The following is a 17,479-nucleotide window of genomic DNA, read 5'->3' as shown; positions in this document are numbered from 1 at the left end:
CTATCTATCTATCCATTGTATTCTGAGAAGGGTTCTTGCACATGAAGTTGGTTCTTTGTGCTTTGAAAAACTTCCTAATACATCATGTAGAAGAAAAAAATGAAATTTTTAATGTATGATAGGCTATCTAGCAGGACACTAACAAATTAAGAAAACCAGGACTTGTTGTTGGACTTGTGTTGTTGTATGCAGTGAGAATCCTTTCAAAATCAGGGACCCATTGGGAATTCATAAACCAGCTACCATCTCTTCATGGTTAATTACTGTATGAAGCCTGTTACAGATCTAAATAGAAGATTCTTTCTGAAACCGTCATGTGGATAGGTCTTTTGGGGACCAGAAATTATTCTCCTATGGCATTGCTCTGAACGACCACTTTAGCACTTTTATTTTTAAGTGTAGATATTCAAGAGATGATGATGATTGCATTTTTTGATAGATAGTTGTTCATAAAGAGTTTGCAGACTTGTTCATAAAGAGTTTGCTCCCTATGGACAGACAGCTAATCAGCGACATTACATTTCACTGCTGAGCCGTCCACGGGAAAGCATCAGGAAAAAATGACCAGACAAATGCATCCAAAACCATGACAGTGCACCTACACGCACTGTGTTGTCAGTGTAAGACTTTTTGACTGAAAAACAAGTTGGCCGTTGTATTGCACTTCCTTGTATTCACCAGATCTCACTTCCTTTCAGTTTTTTTTTGTTCCCAGAATAAAAACTGAGACTGAAGGAAAGAAGATTTTCAGCACACAAGAAATCCAGGAAAAAATACAGGAGGCTGTAGACATGGTAAGATAAAATGAGTACAGGAAATGTGTTCCGGAATGGGAGAAGCACATTGAGTGTATTGCATCCCAAGGAGAGCATTTTGAAGGTGACTAAAAGGGAATTGCTGTAAATTCTCCAATAAAGCTTTTTTAACAGTTTCTGGAATTTTTGGTTCCTTCCTCATGCGTGGTCACTGTTTGGTTTTCTACAGAAACACCATTGTTAGTCATTTAACTTGTGGCTTGAGATGTCACTGTGCTACCCCTATAAAAGACAGCAGTGAACATGGTTACGTTTTCTAGTTTTAGGATTCTTCAGGTTAAGAAAACTTACAAATTCATTAGATCGATGATGGCTAAAATCTTGAAAGGTATTATTGGGACTTCTGTATGCTTTTTTTGACCTCCTTTTTGGTGAACATTTTCTTGAATTGGCATTACAAGGTGGATTAAAATTCATCTGCACATTATTATGATCCTTTTCTCAACCATCTTCTGTTGTTTTACAGCAAACTTGTCAGCGTTACATCAAGTTCAAGTGAACTCTTAGTGTCAAAGTAACCCTAAAAAGTGTATATATGGAAAGTGTGGAGCCATATACAGAGTACGCCTAAAGTGTTTATTTAATGCTAGTGATTTTGTTGTATAACTTTACCTTCTGCCATTAGGCAAATTGTGCTATTTTTTTTCATTAAATTAATACACAGTTTGAATATGTATTTATCAAGCATCTTAAAGTAGGAAAACGGTCCTAAGCGGCTCAAAAATCTTAGAGTGACAAAAATTTGGTCCTACTCTTAGGAGTAGGAGTGAAAGCATTTGATCAATTTTCCTAATTTAAGAAACTACTCCTAACTTGACTAGGATTTAGAAAAGCTTATGAGCTGTCCCACCTCCTGTCAGCTGCCAGAAGATGGTGTTCAGGCAGAGTATGGCATGCACATTGTGGGAAAGACTGAATGTTTTGGAAACACTGGGTAGCAATGAACTCATAAAAACATATCACTTTGACAGAGATGGAATAATATTTGCAGGCAATGTGATCGATCCAACCACATGAAGAAGCAATGCTCTGTCAGCAGAAATTAAAGTGTTGTGATGTTACTTTTTTAACCACAGGGAAATGTGATGATTTGTGTATGTCACAAACAAATTTCTCAAATTTTTCACCACCGTTATACTGTGTGAGGTAATACACAAATTCATACTGTCACACATGCGTGTTTAGGAGAAAACTAAAGGGCTTGAGTACATGTAATTCCATGGCAGACCAGGGGGTGGCGAAGTGTACTAATTCTCCCTCTCGATCTCTTACAGACCATTCTAGGGAAATCCCGTCCAGCTCTGGGGCAGCCAACATCACTTCTGGTTCTGGTCCTGATGACATCACTTCTCCTACTGGCCTTTAAAGCTGCCATCTTGTGTATACTAGGTCAGTTCTGTTTTGGACTGAGGTGTGTGAACATGTCTGTGTTTTTGATTCAGTTTTGCAGCTGGGAAAAATTATACGGGTGGCTGCCCCAAACCTTCTCAACATCTTATGGTCGTTTTTGTGACAATACATTTCTCCGCTACTTCACATGAAGTAATGTTAAAGCAAGTTGCATGCATGTAAATCGACATGCACATAAAGATCATTGCCACAAGCGTGGATGAGCACACTTATATGAATCACAAGTGATATTGCAGTATCAACATACAGGTATGCAAACTGTATTGCTGTAGCCAGCATGTTACCCTGAAGATAAGCAGGGCAGGGTGGGTGATTTACAACAAAATGTCACACAGGTACACTGAGCTTGGCATACCATGAACCACTGGAACATTCATGTCACAGTTTACAAACTTGGGAAGGTTCAGTAAAGCAGGTGGAGGCTCCAAAGTCATCTGATAAATAGGGCCTCACAGAATATAAGGAGGGATAATGGAGAGTGACACGGCAAGTTAAGATGATAAGGAACACTGAACGAGTGAATGCGACTTCAGAAACAGTGTAAGAACAACAAGCTAGTTTCAGTATAACTGTTGCGTTACACGGGAAGATTTCTTCAGAAAGTTTGGCTGTAGATCATTCATTGTTAAATAAATACACATGTCTGTTTTCATGATTAATTCTCTTTCTGTGTTTGTGTGTCTCTGTCTTTCCATCTTGTATTACTCTTGATTATTCTTGATGTTGTTGCGATGTGGCAACAATTACATGCAGTTTAGCACAATCTCCTACTTTATTATGTTTTTCTTCTTCTTCTTCTACTACTTTTATTATTATTATTATTATTATTATTATTATTATTATTATCATCATCATTTTTGTGGTAAAATTATAAAACGTCATCATAAGTGCCAATTTGTAGTAAAGGGTGCCGTAAAATTGTGATGTAATTTATTCTCAAATGTGACCTCCTACTCCTTGCTCAGAGTGGGTGTTGACACATCATAACTACTTCTCAGTTCCTACTCTCAGGTAGGACAAATTCTTATCCTAGTCAAACATTTAGTGAAATTTCTGGGACTAATTCTGAGAGGCTTGATAAATACGGACACTGGTGTTGCTTTAGCTCAATGTGGCATTCCAGATGCTACACTGGAATGGACATAATGGGATAGGAAGAAGTTGATCCTCAGTCCAAAAAAAGAATCCTGATAGGTGAGCCACATGGGTTGATGGGCCGAGTAGACTAAGAAGTCCTGAAGTAAAGTAATAAAATGGATAAAAAGGAGCCATCTGAGGATGTGATTAAAAAATGCAAACTACATCGCTGTGCTCTTCTGAAAGATCTTTGTGACCAATGTCTCCAGACAGAGTTGGTCAGAGTAGTGCTCAGTCGGAATACAGAGTACTGCTTCTAGTAGGAAGAGGTAAAAGGCCTCAGCATGAAAACAGAAGTAAATGCTGGCAGCCCACCCGCACTGTATTCTGACCGTGTAAAATTTGAACGTATTAGGCTTCACAAATACTTGTATTCAAATCAGTAACAGCTTGACTTTAAAAATGTTGGGATTAAACTGTTTAGAGGTAAAGATAATTAATTCTGTCAAGGATTGAGATGGAATTTTAAACTGTAAAATCACATTGTGGGCTGTTCTTTTTAAATTCTTTCTGTCAAATGACCCAAAAATAAGAACTGTTAGGAATTTCAGACTTTTAATAAGAATACCAATCTATGACCCCCCATGGGCCCTGCGATGCACACTCCCGGCCACCGCCCCCTGCAGAGCCATTCTTTGGGACTGGCATGTAGGAGGTCAAAGATCAAGGAGTCCTGCATACCTGATGATGCCCCCTCCTTCGTTTGCCCTTGATGGAATCTGTACAGCTGCTGTCTAGTGTCCTCTTGTGTATCACCTATAGCACCAGTTGGTCACTTTTATTAGGAATGCGATTATTGGCTTGGTGATTTGTGTTGTGCTCAGTAGTTGCTGTTCTACTAAATCTTCATGATGAGTTTGAAATGCATTTTTTCCATTGCCGCCATCATAAATAATGACATGGAAAGTATTTACTGTCCAAATCTGGCCAACCTTTTATGACTATACTGCAAAATGAATGAATAAGTCTTTTTAGAAATGCTGGGTTAAGAATTAACTAACACTAATTTTTAGAAATGTTCTTTTTTATCCTAGGTTAGAAGGCCTGTGAAACAGGATTGGCATCACCACTGAAATGAAATTTTAGATTGAGGGATTGACTTTGGGTAAAGGTGGCAGCTCTCCATGGTGGCTCCACGGCTGGTATGAAATGTTGATGAGGTGAGGTTTTTGCAATGCATTTTCAAACACTGGTCAGCCATGCTATTCTCAAATGATCCTGGTCAGTGGATCCAACAAGTGCTGGAGGGAGTGCTCATCAATGTGCACCAATGGTTTTGTTCCGTGGATGCCTAGCATGCTCGTTACCAGTGGCGTATGTGCATTAATGGCCACAGCCCCACCAGATGTTGTGAAAAATACATAATAAGCTTCCCTCAGTAATTAAATGTATTATTATAATGCATATAACTACCCTCAAGTTTGTCTACTTAAGAATGTTTCCTAATTTTCCACAATATGCTCAATGTAATTTTTTATTTAGTAAAATACTGATTTTTTTGTAGTATGTGAAACCGTCTTTGTGCCGGAGAGGTAACCCTTTTTTGTCACATGGGCCTACCTCTGTTGGCCTTATGGATGTCTAGGCTTACCCTTGGGGTTGTGTGCACACATGCAACATAAACTTTTCCAGTTACCAATGGGGCTTGAAGGCTACAGCCACCATCACAATGAAGACATGCATTTCTACTTCTGGTTCAAGTTTTTCCCAGTCAAGGCAGCAAGTAGGTATGTAAAGTCCATTACAATATCCTCCCTTAAAAGTATCCATTGTAGTTAAAAGAAAAAGGAAAGAAAGAAAGGAGATCAACACTAAGAATGCATTGTGCACAAGACATTATACTGATAAGAATTAGGATGAGAAGAACCACCTGATGATGTTAAATTTGAAAATGCCACTAAGCAGTGAGTCATACTGCAATGTGAGTGCCGCTACCAGACAGCCCCAGAATCTTCTGCTTGAGTCAAGAATTGTGTGAAGTCTGCATGTTTTCACCGTGTTATTCTGGTCTGTTCTTTTTCACCTCAAAGCCATTTGATTGTAAACTTGAGGTGTTCCCGTTTCAATTTAGGTGGTTCATACAAAACATCTCTGGTTTAGTAAGTGGTTGTGTATGGAAGAATATTTTGGATAAAATTTAATAAGCACATTCCCGATAATAAAAGAATGCATTTTACAAATCCTATTATAAATGGCATGTAACTGAGACACGCATTGCATGGTGTACTCTAAACCAGGATGGTCAACTCCGATCCTGGACAGCCAGAGTGGTTTTCTTAATTAGTAACTAGTTTTTGCTAATAATTAACTTCATTTCATTTATTTTCTATTTAGGACTCTGCTCAGTCCAACGTTGGTCATGGAGGGCCGCAGTGGCTTCAGGTTGTTGCTTAATGAGAAATCACTTATTGTTGATGAAGCACTTATTGCTCAAGTGATATTTTTCTGATTCATTTCAGTTGTCTCATTTGTTAAGATTTTGAACCCTTAATTGGTTATTTTAATCTTAAACAGCTGTATTCATTGTTTTAACTGCTCCTTATTAGCTACAAAATGCAAATGACAAAGGAAGCAGCAGTTCTCCATCTTGCTTGTCTCCATTTCCACCCGTGTGTATTCATCATTCACTATTTGGTTTAATTAAGTACTCAGAAGGAAACTGAAGAGAGAGTAAAGAACTGAAAATTACTCATCCATTTTGGGCTTCAAATCACAATGATGATACATGTATCATTAGAAAGGAAATACAATCTGTGATTTAAGAATAAACTGACATGGTAGAGTTAAAACATTAACAAGCCATGAAATTAAATAAGATCTGTTATTGGCTGGAACAAACACCTGCAGCCGCCGTAGCTCTCCAGGATTGGAGATGGCCACACTTGCTCTAGACGTTAATGCTGAGATCTTTACTTAGATTTCAACTCATCTTAGCACAGCTAGTCCATTTTAATAAAAGGATAAGTGTCTGTCTGTCTGTGTGGTTGATATGTCTTTGTCATTCCAAATCATGGCACATCACAAACATTAAAACTGCTTTTACAAATCACAAAACAAATGGCATATAACAGAGACATGTGCATTGCATGGTGCACTGAAAACATTAATGTGGAGGTCTACATTGATTATTTAGATTTCAACCCATCTTAAATCATAGACGAGTAGCACAGCTAGTCCATTTTTATAAAAGGGTAAGTGTCTATCTGCCTGTCTGTGTGTCTCTCTGTCATTACAAAACAGGCCACACCACAAACATTTTCAGTAATACAATGCATTGCATTTTTTATTCCAACAGATGGTGCATCACAAACATTATTATTGCTTTTATGAATCCCATACCAAATGGCATATAACAGAGTCATAATCATTGCATGGTGCATTGCAAACATTAACGCTGAGGTCTATATTGATTACTTAGATTTAGAGATAGTAAATAAATAAATGCATTGACAATAAAGTAAAAAAACTGATGTGTAAGCAAAAATAATGAAATATTTATACATATTTGTTGCTTATTTCTTCTTGTATTTATTTAATTATTAGCCACTTTACCTATCAAAGACAGGTAATAGAACACATTTAAAAATATTTGATGTCTCTTGCCCTACTTGTACCCTGAGTGTTCCTCTTACTCCTCTCCTCTGAATCCTTGTGTGTCTGAACCTCTCTTGACTGGTGCTCGCTCTCTCAGTCATGTTCCCGTAAAGCCTGCTTCTCAAACTTTGAGGTGCCTTGCTCGCATCCTGGTCTGGTTTTATACTTTTCCATCTTTAAAGGCAGCTCTTTCAGCATGCCTCCTAAGTCTTTATTGCCCCTCGTGTGTCTCACACTTAGAGTTCCTCTTTCAATTGTGTCACAAAAGCCAAACTAACTAGTTAGATTGCTCAACGGGACTGGACACCCACCCACACACACCCCCACAAACCTTAACATTTTATTATATAGTAGATAGAAATTCCATCTACTTGTTTCAGTGACATTACATGCAAAATTAAATGCACCTTGAAATGAAAACTGTCATCTTCACATTTCAAATCTGATTGGTTTTGATTGATTGGTGAATCATCACATAAATGTTTGGCCATCAAGTGCTACATTATCTATCTATCTATCTATCTATCTATCTATCTATCTATCTATCTATCTATCTATCTATCTATCTATCTATCTATCTATCTATCTATCTATCTATCTATCTATCTATCTATCTATCAACAGGCAAACATCACACATTAGATGCAGACTCTTGAGGGAATGATGAATTCAGGGCTTCTCGAGTTGAAGTAGCTTCTTCATGCAGTAATTCTGGCCAAATGTTTCTTGCACTTGTGTCCAAAACAGATGCACACATTCACAACTTTGAGCCTGTGCCTTGTTTGCCTTGGGAATCCTGTTTGTCACAGGCATATTCAAAGTTAGGACTGCAGGTGTCCCCTGTACCAACAATTCACCAATCATAAAAAAAGCACAGTTGAAAATGTGTGTTTTCATTTCAAGTCATATTTCATGTTGTATGTGGTGTCAATGAAACAAATAATTAAATAAAGAAATGATATTTCATGACACATTTAATTATTTATGCTCACATATTATTGTGTTGTTATTTGTATATTGCAATAATTCACAATAGGGGGTGGCACAGTGGTAGCGCTGCTGCCCTGCCACAAGGAATCCAGAGTTCATGTCCCGGGTCCTGCCTCTGCAGAGTTTGTATGTTCTCTCCCATCTCTATGAGTTTCACCCCACGGTCTTAAGACATGCTGGTTTTGGGAATTAGCATTGCTAATTTGGTTCTAGAATGTGTGCAGTCTATGTTCAGCCTGCAATGGACTGGTGCTTTGTCCAGGGATTGTGTCTACCTTGGGGTCCCTGCAGTTGCTGGTTTAGACTCCAGCTTCCAGCTCAGGATATAGCAGGTCTGGAAAATTGATGGATGGATATTTCACATTACATTTATCTATTTGCTGATTTTACGTTGTGTGAAATATTCCTCCATAGCTGCAAGGCTTTCATCTTATTTAACATTTAAATTCATATGGCTACATTTTGTCAGATGATGCAGATGTCAGAGGGTATCACAATGATCTGGTGCCAATTCTTTTGTTGATTTTTTTTTTGTGATGTCAATTGTGTGTGAACTTGCATATCTTGCTGTTCATTAGTAAAAGGACAGACGATAATAGTTAGGTACGTTAGAGAAGACTACACACATAAAGGAAAATCGTGGTATGGATCATCCAGAATTTTAATGCAAAATTGATGATGTAGCCTTAACCAAAGGTACAGAAGGGTCCAAATGAGCACTCCATTCCAGTTTTGTTGGGCCCTATTCAACATGTTAGCTTCCCTTTAGTTCCACACGTGTATATAAGAGCTTTTCTCACAGCTCCAGGCCCATGCTTGATCCAAACACTCTGTGTGTGGATCTTACCTGTTTTTTTGTCTCTGCACTCTCCAGTTTCCTCCCACAACTCAAAGACATGAACTGGTCTGCTATGACCTGCAATGGACCGACACCACATGCAGGACTGATCCCAGCCTTGTGCCTGATGGTGCTAGAGTCTAATTTTTAGCAACCCTTGAATGGATTGAGAAGGACAAATTTCTTCCAGATCTGGGATTTGAACCCTATCTTACTTACAAATCTCAAAATTGCTGCTTTAACATACTGGTGGTTCACATGATCAAATGTACATCACAATGCTGCTAGTTTAATGCACTCCACAGTGAATCACAGTTCACAACAGGAAGGTACTACAGTATATAAAATGAAGATTCTTTATTGTTTAGTTCAGCATGACTGCCCCGAAGATCCAGTGATGCAATAACGTATTCAGACATCATTCCAAATCAGAGTCATAGAGAGCTGCAGTCTATCCTGACAGACATTAAGAGTCATTTACAACACACAGACAGACCCATTTAAACATTCCCCACAATTTGTCAAAAGTAATTTAATTGGCTGATTTTCAGGAGCCCTGAAGAGGCCATCTTGACCTGAGGGCAAGTAATATGAGTGAGCTGACAGTATCGCTTCTCGGGACCCACGAAATCTAAAGCTGAGCTGATGAATTTTATATCATAAAAATTCTTTAATGTTAAATCATAATCCCAATTGTACTTGCTGTATGTAATTTAACAAATGCATTTCAGAATATTTGTCTGATTATGACTCAGATTGGCACATTTCTCTTTTTACTGAGAAAGCTGCATGAATGGTAATTAGCAACAGACACATCAGACTCCAGACAACTTATCCTGATAAAAGAAATCGGTCTAATTCGCACATCCCAGTCCAGCATCACCGAAAAGCACTTCACTCTCTATTAAATTCCCTGCTTCAGCCATTGTGCCTGGGCTCTGATTGTTGTGGTTTCCTCCACCTTGTGATGTTGAACTGTACTGAGGATTGTTATTTAATACCATAAGGTCAACGTGTTATGCTTAATCGAATAAAAGGGCACTACCCCCCAATTTCATTTCATTAATTAAACAGCAGAGTAGGACATGACACCTACCAGTACACATGTGGGGCATTTGTTATATCTGCAAGTCAGTTTGATGAAATCAAAACTGGAAGCAAATGGTATGATGATGGGGGAGATATGGGGGCAGAATCCCAAATATGATTTAAAGTGCAAGACAGTTTAGGAAATATACGCCCCATCAGCCTCAACAATTAATCAAAGTTAATGCACTATTATTGTCTGTAAATGCATGTTTGGTCTAGTCTACAACTGCAGCTGTAATAACTACTGGAATTCATTTTTCAAATTCTGCATTCAATTGTGGCCCTGTTATTACAGTATACTGTATTAAGCAAGTATCTTCTCCAAATAGCAGATAGGAGAAAGGACGTCACCAGTGACTGACCCCAGTTTGTCACACTGCACCATCCCAATCTGTCTGCATTGTGGACCAGCCAGGAAAGAGACTGGAAGGACAGCTGGCCAATATTTGCCATACTTTGATTTTTAATACAAATGGTAGGTAAATTATTATCCAAAAAATATTAATCAAGCAGTATTTATTTTGCTATTATTCTTAAATCTATTTCCAACTGATCTTAAACATGTAAGAGGCCATCAAGATCTAGAGTAGTGCCATTTTATATTATGCTAGCCACATCGCCTGTCAAAGATGGGTAATGGAATACATTTAAAAATTTGACATCCATCACCCTGTGTATACTTTAAGCACCTTTCCTCTGTATCTTCTTGTGTCTGAATTTTTCTTTTTACTTCTGTCGATCGCTTTCCCAGTATAGCCTGCTTCTCAGTCTCTGTCACATCAAGGCACCCTGCTTGCCTCCTGCCTGCTTTTATATTTCCAGTCAGGCGACTCTCAGCGTGCCTTCAGTCCTCCTCGTGTGTCTCACACTCACACTTTCTCTTTTGATTATCTCACCAAAGTCAAAATGACCAGTCAAACCAAAGCTGAACTAACCAATCAGATTGCTCAGAAACAGTGGACACACACACAGACCTTAGTGTTTTATTATATAGTAGATTGATTCTTTATGTTCCATTCATTTCAGTTCAATTTTTAAATTTGTTTTATTCAGTTGCAGTTTGGATTCAGGGCATGCTGCATCGATAGTGACAGTGATAACCATTATTTAAGCGTGCCATTATCATGCAGCATGAGTTGTTTCTTGCTTAGTGATATCACAGGCGCCATATTCTGCTTAAATGAAAAAATCAGAAGGCTTCATTGTCTGCACTTTGCTTTAGTTAAGTGATCCTCTGCATTTGCGATACAAACCAAGTTTAAAAATGTGGACATGACATAACAGTCAGCTGTATTCAAGAACTTGGTTAACTGATTTGAAAGTTGGAGCATTTTAACTTTGTTTTAGTTACTTCAAAGAAGTAGTTACTTATAACTATAATAAATATTTTTGTAACAGTGAGTCATACTCAGAAACTGCATGTGTTAGAAGAAGACATTAAATACTGTACATGCACTTTAACAGCACTTTCCAATGTTATGTGCCTAAAAATGTAGCCCATATAGACTTTTGGTCACTCATAGAGAAATCATACAGAACAGAATCCGAGTCAAGTGATGTAAAAATAGCATCATTTGATGTTCTGTTATTAACTGATGGCCATGGAGGGTCTGTGACAAACTGTATCTCAAATTTCTTAAACATTACATTTACATTATCTAAAGAAGGGTTAAAATCTTCTAAAGTCTCAGGGGAAAATTATTGGTTGCTTCAGACCATGAGGAGGTATGGAACTTTGCCAGTAAATGATACAGTCAGAAATGCTGAATAATTATGATGTGCAGCTAATGCAGCCATGAGTTTGTCTTTAGTGTAACACACTGGAAATATTGCGTTCATATTTGCTTACAGAGGAATGCTTACATAATTCCTTTCCTCTTGCATACATTTCTAGATAAGTGATGTTTGCTTTTTGTTTTTTACTTTTACAGTTAACTTACCTCAAACTGCAGGGGAATTGAGCTGAGCTTGCGCAAGTGCGTCTCTCACGTCATTTTAGTAACTTGTATTACTGTCAGAAGTGGCCATTAGACAAGTTAAAGAGGAAAATATATAAATTTCTCAAGATGACATAACCTCTCTCAAGGTAAATTTGAAACAGTAAAAGCATCCATAACTGAAGTCAGACAGATTGTTTCTCTGTTTTAACATAGACGAGTTTGAAAATTCGCCAATGCTTTTCAGTGGGAGATTTTAAATTTCTTAAAAATATTACATTGTGTTTTATCCAAAATATGGCATCTAAAAAAGATTAAAACTCCACGAACAAAAGTTTCTTCAAAAACAGTTATGCTAATTTTATCTAAATCGGTCCTACGGGAATGGAATAGTTTCTTGCGGAGAGGCAGACTGACAGACAGACATGGTGATCGCAGTCAGTGATTCTCCAATTATATGTAAATGCATTTCAAAATTTAAGAAATTAAAAAACTGAGTTTGGTGTTATCAAATTTCTGCTTGGTACCCCTTCTGGTTTTGCTGTTTTTGCTATTAGTAACTCAGATTTGACAGTCAGAACGACTTACTTCCAAAAGTTTGTTTAGTGTTCTGTGTACATACTGTAAATCTCTACCACTAATACCAAAATAATCCTAACCTAACAATCTTACTTCATTTCCAAATCAGTTAAATCAGGACAAGATTGTCAGGCCTCTTACATTCATCTTTGTGCTTTTCACTTTCCCCATTTTCAGGCCTCATTTCGGATTAAGACTATTAGGTACTGTCATCATTATTGTTCAAATGTGGACATATTTGTTGGTACCCCTCTATGAAATAATAAGACCCTACAATTGCCATTGAAATAACTTGAAACTGGCAAAAGCAATTGGCACCCAATATTGCTTATTCCATATTTAACAAAAATCAGACTTTGCTTTAGAGTTTTGATTTAAAAGAATATTTCAAATAATAACACAAATGAAAATGACATTGACAAGATTGATAGGACCCTTAACCTAGTATTTGTTGCACAAACTTTAGAGGCAATCACTTCAAACAAGCGATTTCTGCAGCTCTCAATGAGACTTCTGCACCTGTCACTAGTTAGTTTGGCTCAATCTTTCTGTACAAACTGCTGTGTTAGGTTTGAAGGAGGCCTTCTGCAGACTTCAGTTCTTCCCACAGATGTTCGATAGGATCCAAATTAGAGTTCATAGAAGGTCACTTCAAATTAGTTCCATGTTTTGTTCTTAGCCATTCTTAGGTGCTTGTAGCTGTGTGTTTGGCTCATTATCCTGTTGGAGGATCCATGACCTGTGACTGAGACAGAGCTTTCTGACACTGGGCAGTATGTTTCACTCCAGAATGGTTTAATAGTCTTGAGATTTCATTGTTCCCTGCATAGACTCAAAGCAACTTCAAAACATAACCGAGCCTCCTCCGTGTTTCTCAGTAAAGTATAGTGTTCTTTTCTTCGAAAGCTTCATTTTTTTCATCTTTGGACACAGAGCTGATGTGACTTCTCAGAAAGCTCAATTTTTGTCTCATTCTCCAAGAAGCATATGTGGCTTGTCAATATGCATTTAAGTAAATTCCACTTTAACTTTGTTATGTTTTTCTTGTGGTGGGCTGGCACCCTGCCCGGGGTTTATTCCTGCCTTGCGCCCTGTGTTGGCTGAGACTGGCTCCAGCAGACCCCCGTGACCCTGTGTTAGGATATAGCGGGTTGAACAATGACTGACTGACTGACAGTTGAGTCCTCATAGGCCTTTTTCCATTGAGAGCACCGTCACTCAAAAAGTGACAGCTGGTACAATCAGACATTGATGGATCTTGACCTTGGAGTTCAACTTGAACATCTTTGGAAGTTGTTCTTGGCTTTTAGTCTACCATTCTCACTATCCTTTTGACCATTCTGGGGTCGATTTTCCTCTTGTGGCCATGTCCAGGAAGGTTGCCCACAGTGCCATGGACTTTCAACTTCTTAATAATATTTAAACTGTTGTCACAGTAATATCAAGCTGCTTGGAGATGGTCTTCTGGCCTTTGCCTTTAACATGTTTGTCTATAATTTTCTTTCTGATCTGCTCAGGGAACTATCTGCTTTGCTTTCTCTGGTCCAGTTTCAGCGTGGGACACACGATGATACCAAACAGCAGAGTGACTACTTTTCTTCATTTAAAAAGGCCAAATTGCATGACTGGAGACATGTGTGATACTACTTAAAGAAAACAGCTAGTATGAAAAAGCAATCTAATCCAATTATTTATGATCTTTACTAGGGGTACCAACAAATGTGCCCAGGCCATTATATAAATAGCTTAGTAGAATAAGCAACACTTGATCTCTTTTCGCACTTGCTCTTCTTTACTCAATGACATATCAAAGGCAAGCAGGTGTACAGGAGGCAGTCACTTTTCATGTCATCACTTTTCAGGAGGCTACAACACTTTTTCAATGAGCTGCAAGAGTACCAACACATTTGTCCATGTCTGTAAGTCACCTGTTTAGAGCTAGCAAACTGCTGTAGCATTACCAAAGATTTAAATGCTGTGTTGTCGGCTCCTTGAGTGGCCATTTAAATTTTCACATTTACTTGGCTTTATATGCCTCTTAGAAGATCTTTAGATAAGAATTCTTGGTTTATTTTTTGAACATTTGCCTGTCCTGATACAGTATATGTAAACCTACTGAATTTCCACTTTTTGGTTTTGGTAAAAGCTCTTAATTTATTATTGTTTTTTAAAATTATTTCTTTTGTAAGTTTATTATTCTAGTATGTTGTTTTGTTTAATTCCAGTAATGTTTGCCTTTTCTTTCCTTTTTTAAACCTTCCCTTTGTTGTTGGTTTGCTTTTCAGAGTTCTATTGATTATCCCTAAAGGAATATGTAGCCCAGGGGCCTAACTAGCTTCAGCACGTATTAGGGGCTGCAATGTTTTGTACTACTGAAATATGGAGGAGGATATGCAAGTCAAGAATAAACAGAACAGAACTGAGTTTAAATAAGAACAGGTTGTACCACCACAGAGGCATAGCTCATGAACTCATAAAACCCGGCAGCTTGTATTCTTGGCAGAAGGGGACATGTTATCGCACAGCCTGGCACTTGAGGGCCTCTCCCACCTCCCTTCCTAGCACATCTGGACTCTGTAATGTCAAGTTTTAGATACTCCAGTGTCTTTAAGCTTGGCTTTGCTACTTCACTGAGAATCCAATGGGGTAAAGGAAAAAGCCCAGGAACAGTCAAAGGTTTCAGTTATACAGTATTCCAATTTTAAAAACATCACATACCATACATTCACAACTTTAGTAAATGGCATTGCTAATTTATTTATTCCCTGCCAACAGGGTCAGAGAATTTAACTCTGACTTTAATTCAGAAAAACAGTACATCTCTTAAGAAGCTTAACAACACTGAAATAAAACAGCATTCATGCAAACGTCCATTTTCTTTTTATCATACAGGGCAGCAGGGAGAGTAAAAGAAATTCAAAAAATGGACAGGGTCATTGATATGCACTTTTAAAAAGAACTCCAAACAAGAAACAAAAATAGAAAAAATATTCAATTTGCAGTTTAAAGGGAGAAAAAATGCTGAATTCATGTTGAAGAAGAATCCATTCATTTTAAGGAGTGCGTTGATTCAAAGTGCTTCCATTTCAGTGTTTTTAGATTATAATCTGATCACCCTCTGCAGAAATCCATTGACTATGTTTTTGGGTGCCTTGACTCAGTTAAAAGAACAGTTTTGATAATCGAAGAAATTACATTTACAGCCCCGCTGACTTCCTTCAGTCCAGTCTGAATAGTTTAAGAGCCTCACCAAGTGGCACAATGCTGTCAGTTTCTCCCTTCTCATGACGTTTTTGGTGCTAGGAAAAATGAAATTTCAAAATAACAATCCTTTAAAAAAGTGAAAATTCTCTGTTAGGACACCATTTTTCAGAAATTGAGAGTGAAATGTACTTTTTTTCATAACCAGAGTTTGACTTGAATATTATGAAAACATTATTGGCATTTCTTATTAACACAAGGATCCATTGTGAAGCCAGGACACATTTCTAGAAATGTTTTGGAAATTGATCTTCAGCCTTTGGTTTTACTTTATTTTGATAAATGGACAGATTATCATACATAAAGTGGCCAGCCTAATTCAATAATTCACAACAAGTTTCAAGTTAAGCTTCCTGACCATCAAAGTTCAGTTGTCTATTCAGTTAAACGTGGATGGAGATGTATTGAAAATTTGTAGTGTAGAGCCACATGATTTCATCTAACTGTCCAATCAGCATGCTCTTCAGGTACGAGTTTCTGCCAAACCGGAAAGGAGCCATGTGTCCTGTGTGCTTCATTGGGTTAACTGAAAACCAATGAATGAACCAATAAAACTGTGAGGGAAAAAAAAAACACACACACATGCACACACACAGGTGCCCTTTGGTTACCCTAAATCACAGATTGTTAAAGAATACTATTCATTTTTTTACACATCTTGATCTTCTCAACAGCCTGCTGATCCTAAGTTGACTTCAGTGGGGTAACTCTTTAGCTGGTCTTTGTCTTGTCCACCTGTACTGTAAGGGTGAGAAGATTGCGCCAGAGTGACTTACCAAACTTAATAGAAACAGTCACCTTTTAAGTAGCTGATCATACAGTCTCTGTTACATAGTCTTTTACATTGGGTGTTTTTATAAAGGTCCAAGCGGTTCATATAATACACTGTCATAATTATATTAACGCTTAGAGTTTCCTGATAGGAAACCTGAAGTTATATACTAATGGTCAAAGCTGACATGGATAACTCTCTCTCTGTCATCACATTGAACATCTATATATATAAAAATGGAATGGGTGGGTCGTCGGGTGGGCCTTTTTTTCATTCCGTCGTTTTTTCGACGTTTTGAAAATGTAGAATGATTATTTGATTTTTTTGTTTTTATTTGATCGTGTCTATGTAGCCGCCGTCGTAATAAAGTATCGCTAAAATCGTCATTTATCGTAATTTATTTTTGACGTATAACGTCGCCGTCGTCGAGGTCAGTCATACCACTGCAAAAAAATCTGCTTACGGTTGAAAGACACGCCCTACTCACTGGACAGTTAAAAACACCAATCAAACTAACGATGACATCAAGTATTACCCAATCAAAAGTAGGAAAGGAGGCATCTTCATAAAATGCGTGTGGGATGATTTGCATGAGACGCTGCTTTAAAAAAAAAATGATACAAAAAATACGGGATAAATCCCGTCCAGTATTGATTGAAAATGGGATGCGCAATTTCATTCTCAAACGCGGCACGATTCCGTATTTTAAAGGACGGGTGGCAACCCTACAGTGCCAGGTAACCACCCATACAATCAGATTGTGATTCAGACTAGGAATGCAATGAATGTAATTACCCCGATCTACATACAAGGCGAAAGTCTTGCAACATTCAAAGATCATGGTTTGGGATAATTACTACTTATTAAGTACAACATTGAACATAAAAGAGCTTATGAAGCCTTGAACCGAAAAAAGCAAGATCTCACAGATCGTAAAAAAAAAAAAGGAGGTAATGTCGTTTTACTCGCTGTACATTTTACTCAAACATTACCAGTTATTCCACGAGGGAGACCAGCAGATGAACTCAACGCGTGTTTAAAATCCATGCTTCTCCCA

At 37.8% G+C, this 17,479-nt stretch overlaps 1 protein-coding gene across 9 annotated transcripts in view; it reads right to left on the bottom strand.

Moving 5' to 3' along the window:
- plin1 (perilipin 1) overlaps window positions 1-17,479 on the bottom strand; it is a 145,299-nt gene that overhangs the window by 43,629 nt on the left and 84,191 nt on the right. Inside the window, exon 8 of one of the 9 annotated variants that reach the window (XM_028822507.2) lies at window positions 15,122-16,204. The exons of 4 other annotated variants lie outside the window; for them this stretch is intronic. In XM_028822507.2, coding sequence (XP_028678340.1) covers window positions 16,034-16,204 — 171 coding nt within the window. In that variant the 3' untranslated portion in view covers window positions 15,122-16,033. 4 more of the 9 variants (XM_028822508.2, XM_028822511.2, XM_028822509.2 and 1 more) reach the window with 4 other exon arrangements.

The sequence above is a fragment of the Erpetoichthys calabaricus genome, chromosome 17, assembly GCF_900747795.2.
Source record: "Erpetoichthys calabaricus chromosome 17, fErpCal1.3, whole genome shotgun sequence".
Lineage (NCBI taxonomy): Eukaryota > Metazoa > Chordata > Cladistia > Polypteriformes > Polypteridae > Erpetoichthys > Erpetoichthys calabaricus.
The sequence above is the reverse complement of the archived record's forward strand: the minus strand, read 5'-3'. Positions and strand labels throughout refer to the sequence as shown.